The sequence below is a fragment of the Protopterus annectens genome, chromosome 10.part0 (assembly GCF_019279795.1).
Source record: "Protopterus annectens isolate FY-2018-M chromosome 10.part0, PAN1.0, whole genome shotgun sequence".
Taxonomy (NCBI): domain Eukaryota; kingdom Metazoa; phylum Chordata; order Ceratodontiformes; family Protopteridae; genus Protopterus; species Protopterus annectens.
The window spans coordinates 1,039,366,700-1,039,393,268 of record NC_056744.1 but is presented as its reverse complement, the minus strand read 5'-3'; the positions used below and the strand labels follow the sequence as shown (position 1 = coordinate 1,039,393,268).

Genomic DNA, 26,569 nt, shown 5'->3' with positions numbered 1-26,569 from the left:
TAAAGGAGTAGAGCATTTGTCCTGCTGCATGGGTTGGTTTCACTACATTTAGGAGGAGTTGGTTAATGAATTGGAGAGGTCTGTTTGGATGATATTGTGTGAGTAGGGAAGACAAGGAAGGGCAGTTAGATGGTAGGATGACAACTTCTGTAATGTAAATAATTTGAATATAAATGCACATTTATATTTACATGGTTATGCTGACATGGGAAAAGGTGCATGTTTTGACATCCCCCTAACAGAATTGTTGGAAATCTTTTGTAGATACCTGGATGATATCTGTATTATATGGAAAAGTGATGCAGAATTAAAAAAAAAATAATTTCTGAATATATAACAGGGGCTACCGACTTTTTATAGTTTACTTATAAATATTCATTACAGTCTACCCATTTTTAAGACATTAATTTATTGTTAGATGATGACAGCTCTGTTTCATCCATTTACAGAAAAAGCACATATTCAAACTGTTATTTACATTGCAGAAGATGTCATCTGTGGTACATTAAGGAGAATCTGGTCAAAGGAAAGTTTATCAGAGCAGCACAAATGGTTCCCAAAGAGGAAGATTTTATGTCTGAATTAAACAGGATGTGTGATATATTTTTGGAGAGAGAATATTGTCTTGATCTACTTTTTGACATTAAAATGCAAGTGGCCAGAGACAGGGGAGTCAAGTACATCACTCATCTTGGTAAATTTAAAGATTATGATGAACAGACAGATAACCCATTGCAACATCAAATTTTGTGAATTTCATGGCTATTAATTTCAATGATACAAGCACATTAGTCAAGAATGTTATTAGAAACAATGGTTTGCTTTGAAAATAGATGGAGACATATACAAAGCAGTGGGTGAAGTACCATAGATTGTTTACAGTTTGACAAAAACATTAAAAGAATTTTAGATTTTCAGGAAAAGGGTGTGGGGGGGCATAGTAAGGAAGTGGGTTCACATTGTGGAACCACAAAATGTGGGAGATGTAGTTATTGCCAGTATATTATAGGCAAAGATTTTATTAATTTGAGGAATTTTTGTAACACAAAAATCACTTTCGAGAAGAGTAACTGTGAGATGAAAGGTTTAATTATTTGGTAGTGTGTAACACGTGTCAGTCCTTTTATGTGGGCAAGACTGAACTGAAACTATGGAGAAGAATTTATGAACATATTTACATTAGAAAACAGATTAACAACAATAAATTATAAAAGCACTCCCAGGCTTTCATTGATTTTACGAAATTTGTGTTTGTTATTTTGGAAAAAAAAATACCTTTTGACATCGGGGTGGGGGGCAGTGGGAAACTAGAATATAATACATGGAGCTAGTCTGGCAAATTAGAGTGGATGTCATCCCCCTCCCCCCAGGATTAAATGATTGTATTTCCATTTGCCCTGTTTTAAAAATGAGGGTTGCAAAGTTATGACTGCCATATATATTTGTTATATGACAATATTCATTGTTAAATTTTATACATAGCATTTTATACATAAAGGTTTTTATTTTTTTATGACATTTATATTTATTAAAATGGAAAAACATTATGTGGTTTGTATTAGTTTATAATGAGCTGTGTATTTTAGGACATGCTATGAATGTTTTTTTTTTTTCATTTTTTAAGCTTAATTTACATAATTAATTAGCTATTTGTTTTATGAAAGGAAGTATTTATACAGATGGTGATTGTATGGATTTTGTTCTGATGTGGTCCTACGGTCTTGGACGAAAGTGTTTAATGTTTTTTGTATGGTGAATAAACCTTTGATACTTAACAAGTATTTTTATCTGGCTTCTTAAACTCCTAGTGGATCTTCTTACTCCTGAGACTACGTGAACTCATTTGTGATGGTTTTCTGGTTATTCATAGGGTTGCATGGCATCTACCCCTGTTTGAGTGAATGTAACCCACAGTACCATACTTAAATATTCAGATTTAAAAGTTATATAATTTTAAGGTGTACAGCATATTTGTTTCACCCTTCAGTTTAAAGGCTGCAAGGGAAATAAAGAAGTGCTTCCATTTCCAGAGATGAGTAATCTCACAATATTTAAGTAGCAGACTGGGGTGGTGCATTTGGGCTTGTTCCCTACAACAGCACTGATATTACCTGCCAATTCAGAATTATTTCAGTTTGGCATGTCAATCTAAAGTTCCTAGAATAATTCTTGTATCACCAAATGAAAAGTTTGTACTATTTTTTCTTTTTTAAAAATAACTGTTGTATACACAGCTCAATGAGATAAATATACAACATATTATACAATACTTTGCTAGCAAAGGAAAATTTTCTTATGCAGAGGCATCTCCAAGTATCTCAATAACATGTTTAATCTGTGCATGACACTCAGCACATACATTTATAAAGATCAGTGTGTGAGGGTTGACTAACGCTAAGCAAAAAGATCAGTCTGAGAAGGATAACAATATACTTACAAATCTCATGACAAAAATATTTAAAAATGCTAGGAAGTTGCATATTATTTAGCTTGTATCAATACATTAACAATGCAGACTGGCACTCTCATATTGAAATTTAGCTTGGTAGCAACAATGAAAAATAAAAATAGGTGTGTGTTCTATAGAGTTTATCAATCTGAAGTGATGGCATACATACTTAATGTTGGTGGTGTATTTTGTTAAGTGCTTTCATCTGCGGGTAGGGAAAAAAACAAGCACTAACAGAAGCATTTTACAGTGCGTAAAAAAAAAAAAAGTAGACCGGGGTAAAAGAGGGTAGTTGCTCTGAGCATGAGCTGTTAGGGGCTACAACTGGCAGATGCCAATGCTGCAGGAGTGCAGCACTGGCATTCATTCATTTATGAATTTTCAGGGATGATTTGATGGTGGTTCCAGTATGCAGAAATGCAGATGGTGTAAGATAACCTAGCAACAGTTTTGATTACAACATACAGTTTCCTTTATGATATGACTATAGTATTCCCTCAGACTCCATTGCCTAACTGTGTGACTCTCAGTAAGTCATTTAACCAGACACTGTTCCCGGGCTGAGTCCAAAAAAGGTCCATGGAGATTGGTGCTTTACTCTGGAAAACAAATAAAAAATAAACAAATAAATAAAATAAAATAAAATAAATAGCATCAGTCTGAAAGAAAATTGATGAAATGTGAAAACCTAAGGAAAGTGACACAGCACTAGATGAAAAATTTGGAAGCAATGGTAAACCTAAAGCTGTTGACCAATATATTTTCACTTTAACATGACTGACTTAACTCTGTTAAGTTATGTTTGGGACAGGCATGCTGCAACATGTATACTACATTAGAAAAATAACTAAAAGTATACCTCTTTTCTAAGCATTCCTTCACTTGGTCCTTATTTTCTTCTTGCAGCTCTCTGCATGCCTTCACCAATTGTATGGCCCCTTGACGGGCATCTCCTCGTTTTACCAATAAGTGATGCTTCAGCAAGGCTTTTCCTACTGATGAATTATGACAATTAAAGTTCTGAGCAAGTAAATGCTCTGCAGTTTTCTTTCTTTTCCATTGAAGAAACTTGGCATTTTTCTCCTTTGATTCCTTAATGAACTGTGATCTGCTTGATTTACATTGTTCTATGTTACCAAGAATCATCCTACTGTCATCTTCTTTTTTTCTAAGAGAAATGTTTTTCTTTTCTTCAAGAAAACCAAGAATGTGGTTCTTTGCCTCTTCTTTTGCACTGTGGATTTGCTTAACCCAGTCTTTTTTTCTGGCCATTGTTTCACTTCTTTGCCTCTCTTTGTATGCTTTTTCAACAGTTTCAAAAGGTGTGAGACTTAAAGAGCCATATAATTTTGTGAAAAGCCTTTTCTCCAAGGTCATTGGAGGCAGATAAGGCTTACAGGGTTTTGAAAATTCAAGGTTCATAGAATGAAAGTGCTGAATGGCAAACCTGATATCATTACCACTTTCTTTTCGATGCAATAGCATATTACGTACTGGGCTTGATTCACAAATACATATCCGATACCCAGAAAGTCGAAATTGTATCTTTTCTTCTTCTTCAGTAGGTCCTGAATAATCTATATCATGTTTAATAAGAAACAGACATGATTTAATATTAATCATGTGATTAACTGTGGTAAATTAAATTCCAGCACATATTCACAACACATCAAAAAGCATTGATGTTAGCACATTAACGCATTCTAGATTTAAAACATTAGGATCACTGTTACAGAATTCAAGTATATTTCATTAATTCAGTATAACAGTAGATTTAAAAAATAGGATCATTGTTATAGAATTTAAGTAAGATCTCTTAAAGTTGACTTCCAGGGAATGTTGATACTTTCTTCAGCTGTCAGTCATTCCCTAGCAAGCAATATTGCAGTGTTGAGTTATGGCCATTCCTTGGCAATCCATCTATGAAAAAGAGCAAATCATGTGTTTACTTCTTTTTTTTTTTTTTTTATCATTGCCCTGTAACAGATAACTTACTACACTAAAAAATGCTTCTATGGCTGGCTAAAATAAAAGTAGATGAATATCTGGTCTGTGTATAACAACTCAAATATAAATGTACACAAACCATGTGAAGAAAAATACAATATTCAAGTACATTTCTTTATAAAGAATATAAAACACAAGCATTATACAGAAAGTGAAATTTAACTCTATTAGTCATAAACGGACAGGCACACTGCAAAATAAGTCAATAATATATATATATATATATATATATATATATATGTATATATATATATATATATATATATATATATATATATATATATATATATATATGTATATATATATATATATATATATGGGTCACCTTCAGATGCCCGACAACGCGTTTCTCCGACACGGAATCCGACAGGACGAAAAGACCGACAGCGCAGATGACCTACAAGGTGAGAACCCGACGGACTCGGTAAGTGTGCGATAGAGTGAGGGATTTAGTGTTAGGGAGCGGACAGGTAAGTGTGCGATAGTGAGGGACTGTGGGTTTAGGGGTGGGTTAAGTGAGTTAGGGTTAGGGTGCAGGTAGGGTGTGTGTGCGATAGTGAGGGACTGTGGGTTTAGGGGTGGGTTAAGTGAGTTAGGGTTAGGGTGCAGGTAGGGTGAGTGTGCAGTGTCGGACCTTGGGGTTAGGGGTGGGTAAGTGAGTTAGGGTTAGGGTGCAGGTAGGGTGAGTGTGCGGTAGTGTCGGACCTTGGGGTTAGGGGTGGGTAAGTGAGTTAGGGTTAGGGTGCAGGTAGGGTAAGTGTGCGGTAGTGTCGGACCTTAGGGTTAGGGTTTGGGTTAGGGATAGTGGATATGTTATGTAGTGTACTGTGTTGTTTACGTGTAGTGTGTTGGTGTAATGGTTTTCGGTGTTTTGCGTTGTCGGTATTTTTTGTTGTCGGTCTTTTGGTGTCGGTGATTAGTGTGTCGGCGAAACGCGATTTCTGGCATATAAAGGTGATCCATAAATATATATATATATATATATATATATATACACACACATATATATATATATATATATATATATATCTGATACCAAAACCACTATGTACCCAGTGTCAGAGAACAGGACATATGGCTTTACTCACCAATGAAGTTGTGAGGGGCTAAAACAGGTCTCACAATGATGAAGATACTGATTTCAGTGGTGTAAGGCTATAATGTAAGAAGTGTTTCTCTGGGCTATCACCCTCTCTTTTAAGTTCATTACAGTAGGTATTTTTTACTTAGCTCCTGCTGTTGAGTGCTATGTTTGATCATAATGACTGGTATAGGTATTACAGCTCAAAAGGTGTCATATACTTTCAGTCACATTTCTTGAAGCAAGAACACTCATTCGATAATACATAATGTAGAAACCTAGTAAGTTTATACCAACACATAAAAAGGTATGAATACACCACAGCACAAATCACTGCACATATATGACTACCAGCTTTTTGGTTGCAGTGGGGAAGCTCCACTCCACCCAAGGCCATCTGCAGCCAGGTGCAAGGGAGTGCATTCTTCTTTAAGAACGGTCCCGTAGCTTGCTGGTCCAGTCACATCATGTCTGTGCATGAAGACGTCCTGTTCCTCTTTACCTGCGCTATTTGAAAATACTCTTCACGACAAGTTTGGTAAGGGAATTTAGTTGTGTTTAATGCAACAGCAAGTAAGGGAGTTCCTCGCCCACACTATTTCAGTATTTGTAATTGGTTTTGCTTCTCTTCACATCAAGTCAGGTAAGGGAATTTAGTTGTGTTCAATGCTACAGCAAGTAAGGGAATTTCATCCGCGCTTTTTGAAATTGCTTTTGCTTCTAATTTAGTTCACATTAAGTCAAGTAAGGGAATTAAGTTAAGTGTTACAGCAAGTGTGTGTGTGTTTGTAAGAGGGAGGTAGGGGTGTTTGTGGGTGTAAGAAGTAGGTAGGTCTGTGTGTGTGTTTGTAAGAGGGAGGTAGGTTTGTGTGTGTGTGTGTGTGTGTGTGTGTGTGTGTGTGTGTGTGTGTGTGTGTGTGTGTGTGTTTGTAAGAGGGAGGTGTGTGTGTGTGTGTGTGTGTGTGTGTGTGTAGGTAGGTCTGTGTGTTTGTTTCTAAGAGGGAGGAGGGTGTGTGCAAGAAGTAGGTAGATCTGTGTTTGTGTTTTTAAGAGGGAGGTAGGATGTTTGCATGTGTGTAAAAGAAGTAGGTAGGTTTGTATGTGTGTTTGTAAGAGGGAGGTAGGAGTGTGTGTGTGTGTGTGTGTGTGTGTGTGTGTCTGTGTGTGTGTGGGTGTGTGTTTGTATATCTGTGTGTGTAAGAAGTAGGTAGGTCTGTGTGTGTTTGTAAGAGGGAGGAAGGTGTGTGTGTGTGTGTGTGTGTGTGTGTGTGTGTGTGTGTGTGTGTGTGTGTGTGTGTGTGTGTGTGTGTGTGTGTGTGTGTGTGTGTGTGTGTGTGTGTGTGTGTGTGTGTGTGTGTGTGTGTGTGTGTGTGTGTTTATAAGAGGGAGCTCGCATATCCCTCAGTTGTCTAGGTTTTTACAGAATGTCCAAATTTTTGCTCCATATTCCTCCTACAAAGAATTGAAGTTGCTAAATAATAACAGACATTTGAGTTTTAGACTTCGTACCCTTTAGAAAAATACATACTAATGCAAATCCTGTTGTTCTAGCAATTTTCTAGGTTCATGAGAGCAATATTTATAATCTGTCCCTATTTATTTTAGGCTTTGTCCAGATTTCTTGCACTAAGAGGTTGAGGTGTGTGTGTGTGTGAGTGAGTGAGTGAAATGCCCTAGTTAGAGTTAGCAGGTGGAATTTATTTTCAAGTGCATTTTCAAGGAATTGTGAGCTTCAAGGGAAGAGAAGTTTACTGCTGCTCATGCCAAGTCTGCTTAAAATGTGCAACTGTTTTGTTTAGCAAATGGTATCATGATTGTGGTATAGAATTTTAAAGCAGTGTTAGTAGCACAGCAGGTAGCATCCTTGCATCTTGATGTAGAGGGCTCTAGTCCCATAACAAGTCGATTTTTTATTTTAAGGGGGTGGGGTGCTGCAGTCCTGAGTATGTTCTCCTCTGGATGAGATGCCTAGAAACTATGAATCTGTTTTTCAGCTTGCCACCCATTTCCTATTGCAATATACCAGCTTACCATTTTTTTTATGTAACATAGGCAATTTATTCTTTGAGGGCAGCAGGCACTGAATTTGTAGATGAAACACTGAAATATAAAGTTGTTTTCTAGCAACAATCTCTTCATTAGTTTCAGATATCTTTAATGTGGAGTTATTCAGATGACTTTTACTTCTGCAGAGATTGTGTATATTGACTGATATTGGTGGATTTTAATGGCAGAAGTTTTAGTGGCCTTTTATGGTTGAAATGTTCTGAATTGGGCTGTTTGTCATTATTGGTTTGTATGTTTTGTTTCATTGCTTACTGGAAAAGTGTTCAAAACTATAAATTTAAAATAAGAAGTTATGTACCTACCATAACGTTCCATGTTAGTTGTCTTCTCTCGTCTTCTTTCTTGCTGGATGGGTTCAGAGCCGATCCTCGGCTCCGACTCGGCACTTGCTAAGCTCGAGAGCTAATTTTACCAGCTCGAGGTAACCCTATATCCCATGATGCAAGGCGGAGACTACCCAGATCTCGTTTGGTAGCCAAGGAAATAGTAATATATTCTTCCAACTGTAGAGGAGGAAGAAAAAGTAACAATACTAAATAACATCATAATCATCTAGAAAGGATCAACCTAATCTAGTGACACTAGAAGCTGAATAGCTAGAAAAGGAATAAAACCTCTTAATAGAAGAGGCATAATCTTCTCGGTCTGACCAGGCTAGGGGGATGGAGGGCGGGACGCAAGAAAGAAGGCGAGAGAAGACAACTAACATGGAACGTTATGGTAGGTACATAACTTCTTAATGTTAAGTTGTCAATCTCGCCTTCATTCTTGCCGGATGGGACCGCGTCCCTAGCACCTCTATCCTGGGTGGCTCAATGGAACAGACTCTTGAGAACGGTGGAACCAAAATTCGCTCTGTCTCTGGAGGCCAAGTCTAATTTGTAATGTGAAACAAAGGTAAGAGGAGAGGCCCATGTGGCTGCTTCACAAACAGTGTCTATTAGAAGTCTAGCTTGAAAAGCTGTCGATGTAGCTAGAGCTCTGGTAGAATGGGCTTTTGGCTTAGAAATCAACTCTTTGCCTCTGAGCTGATAAATGTAAGTAATCACAGAAGACAGCCATCTAGATAAAGTCACCTTGGAAACTGGAAGGCCTTTCCTGTTCTCTGCATAGGATAGAAACAGTTGATCAGATTTCCTAAAAAGTTTAGTTTTGTCCAGATAATATCTGAGCTGGCGGTGAACATCAAGACAATGTAACTTTTGTTCCGCTCTATCAGAATAATTCGGAAAAACACTGGAAGATCAATGGATTGATTTAAGTTCGTCTGTGATGCCACTTTTGGTAAGAAAGACGGATTAGTCCTTAGAGATACCCTATCTTTGTGGAAGATTAAATAGGGAGGACGAATGCAGAGAGCATGAAGCTCAGATACTCTCCTGGCAGAAGTAATGGCGACTAGAAAAAGTGTCTTCCAAGAAAGAAATTTCAAAGAACAGGCAGCTGCAGGTTCGAAAGGGGGAAGAATTAAGGATGTTAAAATTAAATTTAGATCCCACTGTGGTGGGGGGTCTCTAATCGGAGGTTTAAGTAAAAAGATACCTCGAAGGAATGCCTTGCAAAGTTTATGTGACATAATGTTGTGGTCCAAAAGGCCTATATGAAAATTTGAAATGGCTGCCAGCTGAACTTTTACTGTGGAGGAAGAGGATCCTGAATGAAAAATCTCAGCTAGGAAGTCCAAGACCGAATGAATCGGAGCAGTATAGGGGTCTATGTTCCTAGCTTTTGCCCAGAAGGAGAAACGTCGCCATTTACTAGTGTAAATCTTTCTGGTAGAAGATTTTAGGAAAGCTACTATGATATCCCGGACGGGATTAGAAATCATAGGAAGCCTGGCTAAGGATGGAAGTGGAGCAACCAAGCAGTGAGGTTGAGAGAAGGTATGGATTGGTGCAGCTGCCCGACTGGTGGGTCAGAAGATCTGGAACCGGGTCCAGATGCCATGGCTGTACCAAGAGATAACGATGTAGGAATGGAAACCATATCTGTCGAGGCCAATAAGGGGCAATGAGAATCAACTTGGCTCTCAAGGCGGTTGCTTTCTGAATTAGTTGAGGTATCAGCGGAAAGGTGCGGGGAAGGCATAAAGAAGTCCCCGGGGCCAATCTTGGGTTAGAGCGTCTCTAGGGGGATGGCCTGGAAGGGGGAAGAGAGAGAAGAAGTCTGGGCATTTGCTGTTTTGAGGTGTAGCGAAAAGGTCGCAGCAAGGAAGGCCCCACTTCTGAAAAATCTCTTCCGTCACTGATTGTTTGAGAGACCACTCGTGAGGCATGAGAATAGCTCTGCTCAATCTGTCCGCTATGATGTTGGATTTCACGGGGATATGCGTTGCTATCAGAAACCGCTGAGAAGAGATTGCCCATTGCCAAAGTCTGAGAGCCTCTCGACACAGTGGATAGGACTAGGTTCTGCCCTGTTTGTTGATATACCACACTACGGACATATTGTCCGTTTGGACTGCAATAGTTCCCAGGGGAAGAGAGTCGTTGAGGGCTTGCAACGTTAAAAGCACCGCTCTCATCTCCAGGACATTTATGTGCAGATGGTATTCGAAAAGTTGCCAAGTGCCATGGACCATTCTGCCCTGATAATGCCCCCCACCCCACCCGATCAGGGAGGCATCCGATGTAACTGTGGCAACCGGGGCAGGAGGAACAAAGGGTCTGCCCTGATGGACTTGAGGGGACGATATCCACCAGGTCAGATGCCTTTTGCAAGTTGGAGTTACTATGATCTTGTGACGCATGGGAAGTTGTTGAAAAGACCATTGGGCGAATAGCATCCATTGCAGAAGATGCATGTAAAAGCGGGCAAAGGGAAGAAGTGTTATAGCGGCCGCCATAAGACCCAATACTTTCAGAGCAAATCTGGCCTGAATTTTGTTGCTGAGAAGAATCACCTGGATGTGACTTTGAATGTCCAAGATCCTTTGGTCTGTTAACTTTGCTGAAAGTTGAACGGTGTCCAATTTTGCTCCTATAAAAGTAATAGATTGACAAGGCGACAAGGCAAATTTTTTGAAATTTATAGAAATCCCTAGCCCTCTGCAAATGTGAATGGTGTAATCTCTGGCTTGGAGAAGTTGATGCCTGGTAGTGGCAGTGAGGAGCCAGTCATCTAGATATGGAAACACCTAGAATCCTTGATGTCTCAGGTGAGCCGTAACCGCTGCCATACATTTGGTGAACACTCTGGGGGCTGTAGTGAGTCCAAAGGGCAGGGCTCTGAATTGGAAGTGACTGGTCCCCAGCCAAAAGCGGAGAAATCTTCTGGAGCATATGTGAATTTTTATGTGATAGTACGCATCCTGAAGATCTATCGAGCACATCCAATTGTCCTTGCCCAGAAAGGGTAGAATGGACTGAAGTGTGACCATCCAAAATCTTGATTTCTTTACAAACTTGTTTAGTTTGCTCAGATCTAATATTGGTCTCCAGTCCCCTGTCTTTTTTGGAACTAAAAAGAACCTTGAGTAGATTTTGGATCCTATTTGGTCCGCTGGGACTGGCTGGATGGCTCTTTTTGCTAGCAGTTTTGATATTTCTAGTACTGCTAGTTCCCTTAGACCGGGTGGAACGTCTGGAAGGGTTCCCTTTTGCTGAATTGGGGTTTGAATAAAGGGAATTTTGTAACCCTCGGATATAATCGACTGTACCCATTTGTCTTGAGAAAGGGAAAGCCAGGCTATTGGGTACAGCGATAATCTTCCCTCGACTGCCTCCGAAGGTGGACAATCAGGCAACATCTCAGGGATGCTGGAAGGGTTTGTCAGAAAAAGGCTCTCTGCTACCCTGATTCTGTGGACCCCCTCTGCCCCTAGGGTGGCATCTATTATTGTTACCCCCTCTGCCTCTGGGGGTAAATTGACTTCGTGCTTCAGGCGTGACTCCTTGAGATTTGCGAAACCACATTTTCCCTCCCTTCTGTCCTTTGGGGTAAGGTCTTGAAGGGGTGGAGAAACAGACTCCTACGGCAGAAAGAGTCTTGCCATCTTGTTCGCATCTAGTCAAAGTGTCTTTCACTTGAGGTCCGAACAAGGTCGAACCATCAAAAGGGGAGTTTGTGAAGGACGCCTTGAAGGGGTCTGCAAAATTGCAAAGCCGCATCCAGGACTGACGCCTTAAAGCCACTCCTGTGCCTGCGGCCCTACTCGCTCCATCGGCTACATAAGAAATGAGCCGCATAGAGGAGTTAACAATGGAGTTAAGGATTCCTAGCTGTGAGATAATCTTATCCTGAGACCCAGCAGCTGACGGATCCTGTAGAACTTCTCCCAACTCTTTAAGAACATCTCTTTGAAGGCGGGTGAAGTGGCACAAGTAGTTCAGCGATCTCATGGCAAAAGTCGCTGAAGAAAAAATCCACTTGCCGTACCTGTCCATAGTCCTAGAATCCTTGTTAGGAGGATGGACAGGTACTGAAGGATCAGCTAGTTCCTTCTTGGTGGCAGCAGCCATCACCATGGCATCAACTGGGACACCCTTCGTCAAATATTGTCTATCTGGTGGGGCCGTAATGAATTTTGAAGGCCTCCTAGGAATAGGTTCCACCGAATCCGGAGCCATCCACGCCTTCCGAGCCACTACATCCATAAGAGGGTCGAAAGGCGGAGACACCCAGGAGGTGGAGGTTCGAGATCCGAATGCCTCCAGGTATACTGACTCATCCTCGAAAGGATTAAGGGAGGGCCAGTTCCCCCTCTGCTTAAGGAGTTCAAGGATGTCTGAGAAAGAGACATCCTCAGAGGAGGACCTTGGGGATCCCTCCGACTCATCCAGGTCAGTAACAGATGTAATAGACTCGGGGGAGTCTAGATGTTTCCTCTTACATGTCCTCTTACGTGGAGGTTCACCTGATGGATCAGGAGAAGCCTCGGAAGAGGAAGATATTCCCAATGGGGAAACCTGAGGCGTTGGATCTCTGGGTCCGGGAGCAAGAGAGTGGGAAGAGACGTCAGCAGGCACTGTAGTGGGAGGAGCTGATGGAACTGTCCGTTGACTAAGCCCAGGGGCTAGTACACTCCTCATCACCTCGAAGGCTCCCCCGTCAGAGAGACCAGAAGGTTCCCGCTCCGAAGAGATAGGAACTCCAGGCCTCACCGAGAGGGAAGGCTCCGAGGCAGATGTCGGGGCTGAGCTTACCAACGCCGAAGCCCCGAGAGGGAGAACGGGGTCGGACAAGGGTCCGATGCCACTCGCCCCCTCGGAGCCGACGAGAGAGACCAGACGCCCGGATCCCTCCAATGAAGGCCTCAAGGAGGAAATCGGAGCAGACGACAATGGAGCCAAAAGGGGGGGTGGTATCGGCTCTGAAGTCACAACAGTCATGGCTCCGAGGAGCTCCAGCTCCGAGCTCTGTAAGAGAGTCGAAGGAGGAATTTTAGGTGGATGTGTGATAGCTACTGTCTGTTGAGATGGGCTATGGAGCATTTGGGCCAATGCCTGAGACTTTAATAGTCTACTCTCCACTCTCTCAAGGTCGTGATCGGACAGCCTGGATGACCAAGAAGAACGGCTCCGATGGCTCCGCTCCGAGAGCAGGGGTTATCTCAGAGCCGAACGTACCGATTCCAATGAGGGGAATCGTGATCTCTTTTTAGAGATAGGTGGAGCCGAAGAAACCGAGGATACATCGGCTCCAGCCGGAGCCGACACTGAGTGCCCAGATTTAGCAGCATCGGCGCCGGATGGAGCCGATACTGTAACTTCTAATATAGAAGGATCGGCTCCGGCTGGAGCCGATCTCGACACTGAAGGAGAACCAATAGCAGATGGCTTAGGACTTGAAGCTGAAGGCTTAACTGGTTTCGAGGGCTTCCCCGGAGCCGACTTAGTCGGTGAGCTCTTAGGCTTTAATAAGCCCCTCAATATTAATTTATTTCTGCACTCCTGCAGGACTCTGGGGCTGAAGGCATGACAGATAGCACAAGAGTCCTGCAGGTGCAGAGGTCCCAGGCAGTAAATACAAGAAGTGTGACCGTCTGTCAGAGACATCTTCTGACAGCACGAGTCACACTTCTTGAAGCCTGAGACCTTTGTGTCCTTCGACATAGCTGTGTCGAGGAAACACAAGTTGTCAAAAACAAAACACTAACACACACACACAAAAAACACCCAATCCAAAAATTTAAACTAAACAGGGATAACAACACAGTCAGACACAGATAATCCCTGACAGGAAAAAATTTAGGAAGGGGAAGGCCTAAGGCCTAAGCTAGGAAAAAGGAATAAAAAACTCGAAAAAAAGGGAACACTAATGGGAATAGGGTTAAAGTAAGCGTTAAGGTTAACAAAAAACAACTATAGATATGAAAAATTAAAGGGGTTAGACTAAAGTCTTATATTTAGAAACTTACCTGGAGCTGGTAAAAAAAGGCACCTCATTAGCGAAGCGGCAAACGAGATCTGGGTAGTCTCCACCTTGCATCATGGGATATAGGGTTGCCTCGAGCTGGTAAAATTAGCTCTCGAGCTTAGCAAGTGCCGAGTCGGAGCCGAGGATCGGCTCCGAACCCATCCAGCAAGAATGAAGGCGAGATTGACAACTTAACATCATACTCTAACAAGTGGTGCTGTATTATACAAGGGATATAATTCAATTTATATATTATAATTAATACAATCAGTAAGGTGAATCAAAGAATGTTTGCATGGCCCTAAAAATGTGTGCAAGGTGCCTATGGTTTGAAAACAGCCCAAAGGTAAACTTAACCTGCCACTAGCCAGATGCATTTTCTTTGAATGTGAGTTTCAATGCTGTTTCAGTGAATGTGAGTTTCAAAGGTAGAGTGCTTTAATGCTGTGTGTTTTCATTGTGACACTATTGCTTTGTTTAGCAAATGTCTATCAGTGTTTGTGCTATAAAATTTCAAGTAAAAGCTGTAAATTAAATCCAAATATCTGTAATCATTGTAGAAGTAAAGCATAAAACAGTATACACACTGAGAGTTTTGAACAGTTTTTAGGGCAACTGGGGAGAAATAGCCAATTAATGCGACACTAGAATGGCTGTGTGGGGGGGGGTTGTGTGTGAGGGGCTCTAGGTTTGCACCCTCCTGCAAAAAATCCTGCAGACTCCCTTGACTGCACCCCCCCTAAACCATTGCAACTTTATCTGTCTCAGCTCTGACATCACACAACAGAGGATAAAAGGCATATTCCTGATCCCTGGCTGTTTATGATCTCACAGAGCATAGCATGTGGCACCTTTTTTTTAGCTGTGCATAACTTTTGACCATTCAGTAGAGTGTGCAGACATGGTGAGAGTGAGGAGTGAAGAACATACACACACTACAAAAAAAGTTATTCAAACAACAAAATAGGTATACAAATAACAAGCAAGAAAATGAAATACTATTAACCCAAATACAATCTAATAGCCCTATGACATTGTAATAATGACTAGGATGATTTTTTTTTAACTAGAACAGGGAAAAGAGAAATTTCTCTAAAAAGGAAAGAGGAACTACTCTAAACAAGGATGTAGCTAACTATGAAAGGAGACAATATCTGAAAAATTAGTGAAATGGCAATCTCTTTTCTGACCAAAAAACGAGAAAAAGCATTACAGAGCCAAGGACTTTATCTGAAGCATTTGTACAGCAAAAGAGATCTAAGGTATTGAATTGAGCCTGAGCCTTTTATGTAAGTTTCTAAATGCTGCAGACACTGAATCCATATGGCTCCAGTAACCCATCAGTTTAAGATGGATGGAAGAGACATGCAATCAAGTCTTATCCAGGCACAAAGGACTACTTGGGTGCAATATTCCTGACAATATTCAGTGCATATGCTCAACCAGGTACAATAAAAATGGGAGTTTAGAAAAATAATGAGATAAATATTGCTTCTCAGGAGATTATTAGAGTATAAATGGTGGATTGGAACATGCTAGCACTGTGGAGGTAAAAAGGGGTACCAAAAATCATATATGCTTTGAAAACAGGGAGACATTTGGCAACATATATGCAAGTAATAGGTTTTACTTTTTCTCTCAAATATTTAATTATCTGGGGCACAATGTACACATTATTCAAGCAGGTACAAGACAGGGCTGCATATGGGTAAAGTACATACAGGCAAAAGATCTGAACACACCACAACATTAGCTCTTTGTAATGCATACTCATCTACTTCAAAATTAGGACATGCAGCCATATGATGTAGTCTTCTCAGCATATAACAAGGTCTAGCAAGTTCCAGTTCATCCCCTTCCAACCTTAATGTACATCACATTGCTTCCTCTTCAGACTGAGTCTGCCCTTATTCATTATTCTGCTGAGGAATTGGACAAAACACCCCCACCTCCAGGCATGGTCCTCGGATCCATTCATCCATGTGTCTTCACAGGGATAAATCAAATCAGGATGGGGAAAAGTAGACGTGTACGTTGAAGTGGACAGACATGGATCATGAAGATCATGAAGATCTAACATTATGGTAAGGACATTACTTTTTTATCTGAGATGATCCAGTACAATGAATTCAAAATCAGGACAAAGCCCCTAGCTATTGTCCTTGAGGGAGTTCACGGTACAATATCATGAAGAATGATGCTCTAAAGGTTGACCTGGACATTGAGATCACATAAAGCTTGTAGTGTCTTGTAAAAGTATACAGTAAAGCCCATATTGCAGTTGTAGAGTTACTGTCTACAGATGAATTTCTAAAAAGTAAGAGGAAGAAGACCATTTATTGAATGTACTTCTGATATGCAAGGCAGAATTTGTTCTACTTTACTTAACAAAAGTTAATGGTACACCCCAAGAGCCACCTTCACAGAATGAACTTAGGCTGGGATTCAGAAACAATACCACCAGTAGAAAGCCCACCTCAGAGTAGGCAGTATCCATTTCCAGTTCAGAGACAGTCCTATCTCAGTGCTTTAGATATGCAGCACCATGATGGATTCATAGGTTCATAGGTGTGTACTAGGCTAATGGCCCTGGAGCCTTTACAAGCCTAGGCCATAGGATTACCCTGGCATCATGCCACCCGACCTTAGTTCCCAGTGCCTCTGTCGAGTAGAGCCACTGGAGTGATCCCGGGGTGAATTTTCTAATTCCCATCCACTCATCAGGAGTTTTCTTGAAGAGGGCCAGTGAGGTACTTTGCTTGACATGTATGGGAAGTCTATTCCATAGCATGGGCAGTCTCTGGTTTATGAACCTGTCCCTCCAGCATGTTCTGTTGATTGTGTTAATTAGGTTGAGGTCTCTAGCTCATGTGGTGCAGAGGGATTGGGATTTCTTTAGATGTGGCATTTCTAACAGAGCTGGGTCAGACATGGCTTTGTAAGTCAAGCAGAGATTGCATCTAAGTAGGCGATATGAGACAGAGAATAGCTGGAGTTTTTTGAGTATGTCCATCTAGGACAAGTGTTTAAGGCCTAGGATCCTCTTTGTGAGGTACTTTTGTGGCCTCTTCAATTGTTGCAGGTGTCTAGTGAAGTACATGCCAAATAGGGCATTGTACTCAATGATTGACCTAATGAGGGAAGAGTAGAGGGAGACAATGACCTCTTTCTTCCTGGATGCCAAACCCTTAGTAATGAGATGGGGCACAGAGTAGGACTTTCTGACTACAGTGGCAATGTGGTGGTCAAAAGAGAGGTTGCTGTCAACCTGTGTTCCCAGATCTCTTATAACGCCTTCTGTGTTCAGTGGACTACCATTGATGTGGTAATTCATGGGAACTGAGTTTTTCCCAAAGGGGATGACGACATATTTTATGGCATTGAGCTTAAGGCCATGGTTCTGACACCAGTCATTGGTCTCAGTGAAGCCTTTCTGTATAATGTCAACATCGCTTGGGGAGTTGCATTCTGACTTGTAGTCAGCTACTTTCACACTGTGGGTTCTATCTGTGAGCCAGTTTGCAACCCACCTAGAGATATAGGGTTGATGCCTAGCTTAGTGAGCTTTTCTATGATTCCTGAGTGGGAAATGGTATCATAGGCCTTGGCCAGATCAAGGTGGGCTGTATGAACTACCTTGCCTTCGTCTACAGCTCTGGTAACTGACTCAAAGAAGTCAACCAGATTGAGAAGGCATGATCTACTCTTCACAAAACCAAACTGTGTGGGATCCAGAGTTTGGTGATTCCCTATATCCTTGTTTATTAGGTCCATGATGATGCATTCCATAGCTTTGCATATCCGACTAATCAGGCTAATGGGGTGATAGTTCCCAGGGTCTGTAGTCGCTCCTCCTTTGTGGAGAGGAATGACTGTAGCAGTGCACCATTCAGTAGGGACAAAGCCTGAGGTGAGGCTGTGATTGAACATGGCAGACAGGTGAGGTGCCAGTTCACTCTGTAGTTCATGTAGAACACAGCCAGGGATATTGTCAGGTCCCATAGAAGCTATATTCTTGGCCTTGGACAGTGCTGTTTTAACCTGTGCAGCAGTAATACTGGGTGCCTGGCAATCTACTGGTATTATGATTGATCCTTTGGGGGGGGGGGGTAAAGATGGCACTGAATCTATCGGCCAGTATATTGGCAATATCTGTTGGTTCGGTATAGGAGGTACCATTGTGCAGTAGCTCAGAGCAAATTTGGGTATTGCCGTGGAGATTCTTTACATAACTATAGAAGGCCTTGTTGGTGTCTTTATTATCTGCTGCAATTCTGTTTTCATAGCTAACTTTAGAGGATTTCATGAGGGATCCCAACTTTTTGTTGAGGCTGATAAGGGAGTTTTTCCAGTCTTGGGACTTCACTTTATTCTGCATCAGTTTCCTCCTTCTGTTGTAGAGTTTGTTTATGGCAGCAGACCACCAGATTGACTTGCTTTTTTTGGTTCTATTGGGTATAGCTAGATCCATGCATTTATGTACGTGTTCATACAGTGCATTGGTGTATGATTCGGCATTCATGCAAATTTCCTCCATTTGCATGGTTGCCGTGAAGTTAGCCACCTCTGTTTTAAGGAGCCCAAAGTTAGCTTTGGAGAAGTTTTTCATGGTGGTAACCTTTGCGGGGATGGGGGGGTGGGACGCATGTGGATTTCCATGGTGATTAGTTTGTGGTCGGATCTAACCAGGGAGGAGTTGACTATTGGTGTAGAGCAATGGTCACCCATGTTAGTAATGACCAGGTCAAGGATGTTGCTACCTCTAGGGGGGGTAAGAACAAGCTGGTCCAGGCTATTGGAATTAAGGAATTCCAGGAAATGTTGGCAAGTGTATTGGTACATGAGTAGTTTTCCCAGTTAATGGAGGAGTAGTTGAAGTCGTCCAGTATGAGAATGTCAGGTTGGACCCTAATATTCTCCAGTGTGCTTAGGAACGTAGAGTGTGAGTGCTGGGACATGGTTGGGGATCTTATCCAATGTTAGCTGCACCTGAAGTATCTCTGATGCGTTATGTTGGGCTACCAGTCTGGAGGTGTGTGCATCCTTTATGAATATGGAAACATCACCACCTTTGGAGCTTCGGTCCATGTTCTGGGGACAAAAGATGTAGAATGAGTTATAGCCTGGTAGTGCTGGGGTGCTTTCTGTTGCCTTGAACCAGGTCTCTGTTACAGCACAAATGTCGATGTTCTCCATTTTAAGGAGTGCTTGAGTGAGTGCATTTTGAGATTTAGACTTCTAGCATTGAGCCACATGACCCTCAGATTGCATTTGTTGTAACTGTTATGGTGGTAATTTGGTCTTTGGATCACCACCTAAAAAGGCACTCTAGGGGTGACAAGAGCCTTGGCCAGTATCCGGAAGCCCAGGGGTGACAGATGCAGGCCATCTCTGGCAAAGCATCAAGGTCTATCAATCATGTCATCTCAGGCAGACAGATATAGGATCCCCTTAGAATGACACCAGAAACTTAACCAATTGTTGAAATCAATCATTTTCTGCTTGTACTGTGGTATTATTCTGGGTGATGGCAGGATGCTGCTCAGGGCTAGGGCCATACCCACCTGGGCTACATAATCCAAGAGCTCCTCCATGTCTCTTTTTATGTAGTCCAAGGAGGTACGTCTCAGGTCATTAACACCCATATGTACAATGACAGAGTCATATTTGTATCTGTTGTTGAGGGACCTGAGTGTGTGTGTTATGTGGCGGATCCTGGCACCTGACAGGTAGCTGACTGTTACCTTCTCCTTATTCAACCTAGTGAGTGAGACATCAGTGTGCCTCACTATCGAGTCACCTATGACTAATGTGTTGGGCATGCTGTTTTGCCTCAGGGGCTTTGGTTGAGTGGCACACTGTTTAGGAGAGTTATGTGTTTCTTGATTAGTGTTGTGTTGTGGTAGTTGAGTGCATTTCTGCCTTGGAGGTCTCTGCTGTTTGAGTAGATTTTTATTGGGAGCCTCCGCAAAGACGGGTGTGTGATTTGTCTTTTTATGTGAAGGCAGTGCTGGTATGTATTCTGGAGGGCTATGTGTTCCATGTGGTGTGGTGCAAGTGTTGATCTTCTCCTCTTGACCAGCCAGTCTTGGCTGGAGAGTGCGTGGCTTCCAGTTTGGATATATAAGAGCATCTATCACAAGTCTGAGTGTTGGGAGGTAAGAGGAGAGGGTTGTTAGTGTACAAGAGGCAGATGCTATATTGCCTTAAGATGCCCAGGTTCACCAGGTTGTAGGAGAAAGCACAAGTGAGCTTACCTCTTGTGGTAGATAGGCTACCTAATGTTTACCACTCCCACTGATAAGCTAGAAGGCTTCCTCCCGAAAGGCTTGGGGGACTCAGAAGCTTACAAACAGTCCTGGATACAGCAAATCTGTATCTGGACTAGACTAGTTACAGGAAAGGCAGGAAACAAGCTTAGAATTTTTTTTTTTTTTACAGAAAAGCAACTAAAACAGCACTCAAAACAATTCAAGTGCAGTGCAAGCTAGCACACTTGAGTGTGTAGCAATATTAAACAAAATGCAGTTTAAATAAATGCAATTTATTCAAAGTGTATTCTGACCTGAATTCAATTGTTGTTTTATTCAACTCTGAACAGTTAAAAAGTGCCAGAAAGTATACTTATCAGCTGAGAAGCACACTCAGAACACAAGGAGATTCTAGCAAAGTTTTTCTTTAGTCTACTGCAAATGTAAACAAAGCATTCTCTGGGAGTGGCATGTAATAATTATCTGTGTTTTATCCCAGAAATACCTGCAGTAAGTGCTTTACACAGCCGAGTGATTTATAGAAATGCTCAGCTGAGTAAATGAAGCATATTATAGACAAAAGAAATATGAAACTCTAATGTTTGGCATTACTGACTATGATCATTTATCTCTTACAAAGGACAATGAAAAAATAAGAGGCAGCATCAGAAACATTCTGTTAACTAAGGGACAGGTAAGTGCTTTGGCTGTGTGTGTGTGTGTGTGTGTGTGTGTGTGTGTGTGTGTGTGTGTGTGTGTGTGTGTGTGTGTGTGTGTGTGTATACAGATGTGCGTGCATGTGTGTGAGTGTGTAAGTAGGGATGAATGAGAGTGGTACCTGTGCCAAAAAAATGCATAGGCTGCTGGCTGTGATTATCACAGCAAAGTGCATATTAGCACTTGTGGCAATCACAAGTGATTCAGACACATGCAAATTAGACAATAAGGAGGTCTTTCCCCATTGCATCTAGTATGTCTCTGGATCACTGATTTCTACAACTGTGCTAAAAAGCTCTTTTTCCCTAACCCTACCACTTGTAACTGGACTGTTCCTGAATCCTGGCCCTAGTCACTTATTAGCCAGATTTATTAGAAGCAAAAGAGACAAACAGCTGATCATATTTTCTGATATTTTCCAAAATCTTTTCCCACATTTTGAACATTTGTATTTGCATGATTTCAAGATATTACCTAAGCTGGCAACAAACAGAAAGACAATGCATCTTATATTCTCCTATGTAAGAAAACTGTGAGAAAAAGACCAGTAAATTGATGGATTGGTTTAGGGTTATGTCTGTAGCAACCCTTGACATGAAGGCTGGATTATTATGTACCCATGTTCCAAACCAAAGATATTGTGAGAAACCTTGGAACATGGGTACATAGCACCCTCCCCTTTGACCATCATTTTGCAACAGTGGTCAGAAAACTCTTCCATCTGACACAACTGATTACAAAAGATTTTTCCTGTAGGTCCAAACAAATTCTGACCCTCTGTATTCTGCATTGATCAGACCCCTCACAGAATAAACTGCCCCTTTTAGGATATATATTACTAAATGTATAATGCAGTTAGAGAGACTGCAAAGGCTATTGACAAAAAAGTTCATGAGATTAAAGGATCTGAGTTATCAATACAGGCTGGCAGCCTTGTCACTGTATTCAGTGTGCTACAGATTCCTTAGGGGTGATCTGTGCCTTGCTTCCCAGAACATTAGGTATCCAGCAGTCCAAGAGCTCTTATTTCAACACAAATCTAGTGTAGAGACAGATTAGTCATGCAACTACTACCCCTTTTGCCAGAATAAACTTTCTTCCCAGATCAAGCAATATAACACCCTATCTTCCTTTAAGAAGGAATTAGGGAATTGGATGGGTATTCATAAATTCACCCCAGATATGACTGTCCTATCACTCCTTGAAAAATGGGGTAAGGTCTAAGGGAGGGTACTAGCAAGTTGCAAATGGTCATATGGCCCAGCTGCCTAGCACTTTCTATTATTCTATGCATGCATACCTTATCCTTTATTAAAATGACATATAGAGGCTTAGAAGACAAAGCACTAAGTTCTGAAACACTTCTGGCAGAAGTAACTACTAAAACAACAAAGTTTCCACAATACACATGTAAAATCTGCTCTAGCTGCCAGTTCAAAAGGGGGCACAGCTAGTTGTTCCAATAAAAAAGTAGGTTTCACAGAGGTTTGGGTTCTGTAAATTGGGGAGTCAGTAAGTAAGAAGGTACCCCTTAGTAAAGCTTTACAGACTTTCAAAACTGCTTGATGGAAATTATAGATAACTGCCAAATGAGCTTTTGCTGCTCAGTAGCTGAAGCTGGTCAAATTTTATTTGTTAAAAATTGAAAAAAAACACAGGAATAAAGGATGAATAAGGATCAACCCACTGACTAGTCACTCACAAAGATAAATTTATCAACTTAGCCTTACAGACTTTTCTTATGGATAGTTTTTGGATTTTGGGAAGGATCTGGACCATTCTAGGTGGGCATGTAGGGTCCCTAGCTATTGGAGAAACTATGCAGTTAGTTTGAGGGATTCAATGTCTGGCTAATCCTTATTATATGGGTGGTTTAGGAGACACATTTGTGAAATCTAAGTAGAAGAGTTTTCTTCAGTAAAAACAGCTAAGGAACAATACTGGATGTTGCCAGCAAGGGGCTATGGGAATGACCATGGCCACATCTAACTAGCTTTTCTTCAGGACGTTCATAATCAGGGGAAAAGAAGAAAGGCAGAGAGTAGACCTGGAGACCACTAGAGGACTAGAACATTCTGAGAAGCATAACCCTGGAGATGGATTAATGAAAAATAGCAGCTGCCCTTGGAGATGGTTGGAGATGCAAAAAGACTGCAGCAAGGCTTGGTCCAGTGATAGAAATCATGTTTACTGCAGATTGACTTAATGATCACTCACAAGGCATCAGCAAGCACTGACTGAGCTTTTATAGAACAGAGTTGGCCTGATCTGGGATATGTGTTGCTATGAGAAAGCACAGGAGTGCCATGGCCCATTTCTATAATTTAATGGACTTTCAACACATGGGGTGAGAATGAGCTGCCCCCATTTGTTTATATACCATGCTACCACCATGCTGTCAGTCACACCCTGAAGAAGGAAATCCAGAACAGTCTGCAACTTTAGGAGGCCTGCCCTCATATCCAGGACACTGATGTGTACAGAGTGCTCTTGCAGTGATCTCACTCCTTGGACTGTCTGCCCTAAATAATAACCCCACTCCACCCAATAACAGACGTGTCAATGATGACTCTGATACTGGAAGGGAAAGAAAAAAGAGACAGCCCTAAGTGAGATGTCACATGTATAGTCACCAACAAGAATGCTGATGGAACATGTCTGAGATCTAAAACAGATACACCATAGAATCTACAACCTGTAGTCACTGCATGTTAAATGCCCACTGAAACAGTCTCGTGTAGTGTAGAAGACAACTAGGAACCCCACTCCACCCAATAGCAGACGTGTCAATGATGACTCTGATACTGGAATGGAAAGAAAAAAGAGACAGCCCTAAGTGAGATGTCACATGTATAGTCACCAACAAGAATGCTGATGGAACATGTCTGAGATCTAAAACAGATACACCATAGAATCTACTACCTGTAGTCACTGTATGTTAAATGCCCACTGAAACAGCCTCATGTAGTGCAGAAGACAACTAGGAATATGGAAGTTACAATAAGCCCTAATACTTTGAGGAAACTAAAAGACAAAGGATGGTTTGGACAGCCAACTGAAGAGATGAAATTCTGTCTGGGGAGACTGGCTAAAACATGATTGGGTTCAGGCAGCATCTAAAGAATATCCAAACATGCAACAGCTTCATCTTGGACTTTTCATATTTTTAGATATCCTCAAAGATGAGAAAAGTTGCAGCAAGTCATCCTTTGTTTGAATAAGTGACTCCTTTGTGGAATAAATTAGAAATCAGTCATATATATGATGACACTCTGATTCTCTGCAGCCTGAGGTTAGTTGAGACAGCTTCCATGCATTTTGTAAACACCGCAATCACCGTGGTGAAAAATTAGAGGGATATGAATTGATAATGACTATTTTCTAACCAGAAGTGCATGATCTTTCTGGATGTCCTTGTCATCTTGATGTGCAGATAGGCAAATGTGAGGTCCAAACATCCACTGCACACTCTCAGAAAACCACTGCCTCATCCTATTTCCTGTCAAGCTTCCATCATCCTCACAAACACTGATTCATCACTAACTAAAAACTAGAACAATGCTACAACAAAATTGATAAATTTCACGCAAAATCATCTAACTCAACACATCATCACTTACCCTCAAAAAAGCTTGAAGCTTGACTTATCCATTTACTTCAAACTCTCACATCTAAAATTGGCCCATGCTGCACTATACTTTACAGAAAGATGTCCCTCCATTATTTTTTTTTTTTACTTCACTGGTAGTTTCCTCCAGGATCTCTTCATTCAGAAACACAAACTGCATTTGCTTGTTACAAATTTAAACAATAATTCAGGAGACTCCATATATTTTACATGTTTCTTCCATATGAAATTCCCTCCCTGCCACAATTAAGCAAATATCATCACACAACCTATTAAAAATAAATTACATTACATGAAATAAATAAAGGATTTCCGATTTCATTTCTACCTATGCACCTGTGCCTGCTCTCCTGGATGTCTTTAATCTCTTGTAATCAGTACTTGTTTATTTCACCCACATCCTATTTTTTCCCTTTCTGTTGTTTCCTTCCACACACAGTCTTAAATCAATCAACTCTACACATATCATTAACCCTACCTAGCTTTCTTGTACCTAAGGTATTTCTTTTTTTCTTCCTATTACTAATTGTTTCTCATCCTTACTCATAATTTATTTAATCTTTTAAAAAAGAACACAGTTTTTCCTACTTATCCAGCATTTATTTTGTAATTATCTCCCACTCTCAAAGCTACTTTTAAGATGCTTCATATTTTTGTCTATTTACTTCACTTGAATGTTGTAGCAATCAAAATGATTCTTCTATTATGTGATAACATTTTATTTAAAAGTATTTTGTATTCTAAATGATCTTTAAAATGTTTAAAAGTTCTGGAGCTTTTCTCCCTGGGCCAGCACTGAAAAGGGGATCTTGTAGGCCCAGTTGGACTATGCCACTTAAACACAATACTTAAGTAAATAAGTAAATAAATAAATAAATATTAACTGAAAGGGACTTAGACACCTTCATCCACAGACAACCACTCACTCACACACAGCAGTTGTAACCACTTAATTGACTAATTGGCAATTTTAGAGTAACTCCTTGATAGTACTGCGCTATTACATCCCATTACTACATTCATAGTTAGCAATTATAGCTACTTTGTGTCTGTGCACACCTCACATACATCTGACTATAGTACAAAAAGCAAAGTAAAATAACAACTAGTTTGTCACATTCCATTTTGCAGATGCAAACAGCTGCTTGACAGCAGCAGCAGTCACATGTTTAACTAAACAACTAACTTGTTAAAAACAGACAGCGTCCTACTATGCAACCTAAAATGCAAAGTTTAAAAGACGTTTACATTTTTTTCTAAATTACATAATAGTATTACTACAAGAGTAAACCAGTCACCATAGTTTCTTAAACCCCTCACAAATTTGTAAAAGCCAATCAAAATTAACATTTTCTTAATTGAGGGACAAGTTAACCAGCACGTTTTCTAGCAGCTGCCTGGATGCTGAGCATTCCTGCTTTATTGTATGGACTAGCAGATCATTCCTCTTTATTTTTAGTATGGCTATGTTCACTGCAAACTATAAACTAGTGGATGTGCTCCATCATTTCTGACAAGACTGCACAAAATGATAATGTGCAACAATAATTCTGAAGATAATAAATTCTGGTTACTGAAAATTTGAAAAAAGGAAAAAAAGAAACAGTAGCTGAAGGATGCATTGAAGGAGCTTTAGCTTTCTTAACTGTAAAAAAAAGAATCTTAAATAAACCCCATACACCCTCTTTTGTGGAGGTACTTTCTAGTTGTATTTTTTAATGTTTGCAGTCTCTGTCTTGGCCACCATCATCTGGCAGGGTGGGATGTCAAGATAGAGGAGAGATATCTCCCTGACCTACCTGTCTTGTACAAGCAGGAATATGAAGAGAGATTTGACCTTTCAACTGCACCCAGAAACGGACAGTAAAGCAAGTTCTCAGAGATTCTGCAAGTTAATTCCCATAAGAAGGGTTATGGAATCTCTGGTTTTGTGGACCACATATGTCTCTAGAATACCACAAATTTTGGAAACGTCTGCATCTGCAGAGATTTTAGTCTGATCATTGCCCAAA

The 26,569-nt window shown here is 40.9% G+C and overlaps 1 protein-coding gene across 1 annotated transcript in view; it reads right to left on the bottom strand.

The window, feature by feature from the left end:
• The window catches only part of LRRIQ3 (leucine rich repeats and IQ motif containing 3), an 867,930-nt gene that overhangs the window by 99,445 nt on the left and 741,916 nt on the right, over nt 1-26,569 (bottom strand). Inside the window, exon 11 of the mRNA XM_044086836.1 lies at nt 3,309-4,026. Within this exon, the coding sequence (XP_043942771.1) occupies nt 3,309-4,026 (718 nt within the window). The remainder of the gene's footprint in view (nt 1-3,308; nt 4,027-26,569) is intronic.